At 38.0% G+C, this 3,224-nt stretch overlaps 1 protein-coding gene across 1 annotated transcript; it reads right to left on the reverse strand.

The window, feature by feature from the left end:
* Positions 1 to 2,147: 2,147 nt before the first annotated feature.
* LOC140966666 (large ribosomal subunit protein eL15-like) lies at positions 2,148 to 3,020 on the reverse strand (the record flags this gene model as incomplete). The annotated part of the gene is made up of 2 exons (XM_073426919.1): positions 2,148 to 2,393; positions 2,823 to 3,020. Coding segments are annotated over 2 exons (444 nt in total), but the record flags the coding sequence as incomplete, so codon positions are not given.
* Between the last annotated feature and the right edge of the window lie 204 nt (positions 3,021 to 3,224).

Genomic DNA, 3,224 nt, shown 5'->3' on the forward strand with positions numbered 1-3,224 from the left:
TCCTGTTACATGAATACAATTTTCATTTCATCCGGGAAAAGCCACATTTCATTTGATGGTCAGAGGCGAATTGAAAGCAAACGAAAAAAAGTTATTTGAACTGTTGAACTTGACAGAAAGCATAACTGAATAAATACATGTGAAATACCTTACTTATACCAAATAATTCAATCTTCTATGCACTAAACAACTCAAATTCAAAATCAAATTAGTCAATTTAAGTTACAAATTAAACTGTGCCAGTAAAACATAAGCCCAATAAATGCAATTAGAATTTCGTGAAAAACAAAAACACCAAATATCTTAAACATTTCAAAAGAAAAGCTTTTTCTACATACAATACCACCTCTCTTAGAATGCTTATTAAATAACTTAACATCAACGCACATGAAGATACCTGCAGCCTGTCTTGATAAAATCCTTCAAAGTGTTGGCTCTCTGTGTTCCACGAGCACGGCTCCCGAATGCCACGCATAATGCAGTCAGAATAGCACTCTTGCCACCTATAAATTACAAATAGAATTTTTATAAAAACGCCAAACTTTTCAACGATTATAAACTTTGCAAGCAATCAAAAATACCGAACAGACGTGTTTGTGTGCGTGAGATAGAGAGTAAAGGGAGAGCACTTACTTCCGTTTTGGCCTGTTATAAAATTGACCCAATCGCCGAACTCGATTTCCAGATTGCTGTGGCACATAAAATTCTCGAGTCGGATTTTGGATATGATTCCAGCCTGCGAGCGGTTCGGCGGGTGAGTCCTGTCAGAGAAAACCCTAGCATCCGCCATCTGATTTAGCGGTATTTAGGGTCGCAGTTTTACTTAGCCGAGAAGAAGCAGAAGAAGAAGAATAGTCGAGGAGTCAGTACGATCACAGAGCCTTTTCTCACGCTCCCTCTTTTGGCGCGTAGCACGGATACCTTTGGAAGAATGGCGGGACAATTTTGTTAAGGCCGTGTTTGGCAAATACTATAAGAATTGGAAGGTTAAATTTAACGTTGTGAGGAGGGCAAAATGTTGCGTGGTTAAATCCCAGCCGTCGAAACTTGGACAGGCCCCGTGCGAATGATGCGTGGTTAAGTCCAGAGTTTGTGTATTATAGGTCACTCCAACACTCAAAAGAGTCGTTTGTCGAAGCGTACGACTTCAAATCCCTTTGAAAGCGAGAGATTTTGTCAAAGAAATCATATTGTTGAGCAAAAGAGAAATCAATTTCCAGACGTCTTTGTGGATGTGGAACCGCAGCCTTCGATTTGTTAGACACCATGTATGAACTTCTATGTTCTTCTGCCAGATCTTGGTGAATTTGGGGTGGTTTGTTTTTCAGAGAAGGACCGTGAAATTATGGGAAAAAGTTAAAGAACATTTTTGGAAAATGGTTTTCTATTATGACTATGGTAATAAGCGTGATTGACAAACAACCAAGGATCCGTTTTAACCCAAGTTAACTTTTTTTTCTCCCCCGACTTAAGTATTTTGTGGGCCAATGAAAAAACGAGAAGAACAGGAGATAATTAATTTATTGATCATGGGATATCACCCATATTCCCATAATTTGTTTATTTAATTCGTTTCATACACACTCCCAAAAAATAATAATAATAATACGAAAATGTTCATAATTTTAATTTTGTTAATGAATGTACCTAAATATCATTCATCCAAATAAGACGGGTTTCTTAGACTAATATTTGTTTATTTTAAAATGAATGACATTCGAAAATGGAGTAAAGATATATATTATACATGAATAATTGAAATTGTTTCAATTAAAATTTGGCTAAATTAAACACGAGCTTTACTTTACTATATATCACTATGTACGCTTATGTTTCACTAAAACAAGACATAGAATTGGCAACAATATCAAGGTCTTCACTTCTTATCATTCAACTGGACCAAATGTCAAAGACACATGTAAACCTCTAAATTTTCCTCAGATAAACTACAAATTCTGCAGAGAAGTCTTTAGGAAACACAAATAATAAAAATTAAAAGTAGATAGCAGATCAAGCAAGAGCTGCTGCACTTCTAACTCAGAAATGGCTATCAAATAACTGAATAAGATAGAAGGCTTCTTCTCAAGTAGCAAACAACTCTTACCAGCAAATACAAGATTTGCGGAAACCCAAAAAAATCATAAAGATCAACGATACCGGCGTAGAGACAGAGTCTGGTTCCTCTTCCAGGTAGCTCTTCTCGAAGGACGAGCTTTGTGATGCAGATGGCCTTTTCCTCGGAGACCCCTGAACTTCTTTCCAGCAGATGTAAGCCCCCGAAGTTCCCTGTGTTTGTGGACAGGATTGCAGATCCAATTGATTCTTGGGTCTTTCCGGATTGTCGTATGGGCTGGATCAATCAGAATAACTTCAAAGTACTTGTATGTTGAATCCTACACCATTAGCAGTTAGCACACGATATTAAATGAGTATCTGAAGATGTATTGAGAAAACAGAGCAGTGTTAACTTGACAGGTGCCAGAAACAACTTTGATGATCCTCAAATGACCAACACACTGGCAACAGGATAGAATTCCTCAAGGCTAGTTCGGTCTCATCTACGTGGGGCAAAAAGAAAAAAACAGAGCAGTGTTAACTTGAAAGGTGCCAGAAACATTTTTGATGATCCTCAAATGACCAACACACTGGCACCAGGATAGAATTCCTCAAGGCTACTTCGGTCGCACTATGTGGGGCAAAAAGGAATCTCCCAGTATTTGCACAAGCAGATTTTAATCGAGATTTTAGTGCACCAGGATGCATCGATAATGTTTCAGAAAACAAAATAAATGAATCTGATTAAATGTTTTTAAAGTGTGAACCTCATTGATCCAATACGAATTCAGAACCCTCAGGCCACCCAGTTTCCTCCCCGCCCTCTCCTCCGCAACAGACCGCTTGCTGCGCTGGAATTTCAGTTGAGTGACACCCTGGTTAGTGGGCTTACCATAGACAATACCTTTGGGCACTGGCCTCTTCCTTCCACCGCGTCTAACACGAACACGGTAGATCACATAACCCTGTAGGCATAAGTCAGCCAAATTACACATCGGAAATAAATGATAAAGATATTCATTGATGCTATAATAATAATCAGTAAACTTCAAAAAGGTATCACAGATGAAGTATTCTGATCAGACCTTAAGACAGATGTTGAATTTTTAAAAATCAGACAAGTAGAAAAAAAAACAGGCATGTAATATCTGCATCACAATCAAAACACT

Source organism: Primulina huaijiensis, unplaced genomic scaffold (assembly GCF_012295235.1).
Source record: "Primulina huaijiensis isolate GDHJ02 unplaced genomic scaffold, ASM1229523v2 scaffold207610, whole genome shotgun sequence".
Classification (NCBI taxonomy): domain Eukaryota; kingdom Viridiplantae; phylum Streptophyta; class Magnoliopsida; order Lamiales; family Gesneriaceae; genus Primulina; species Primulina huaijiensis.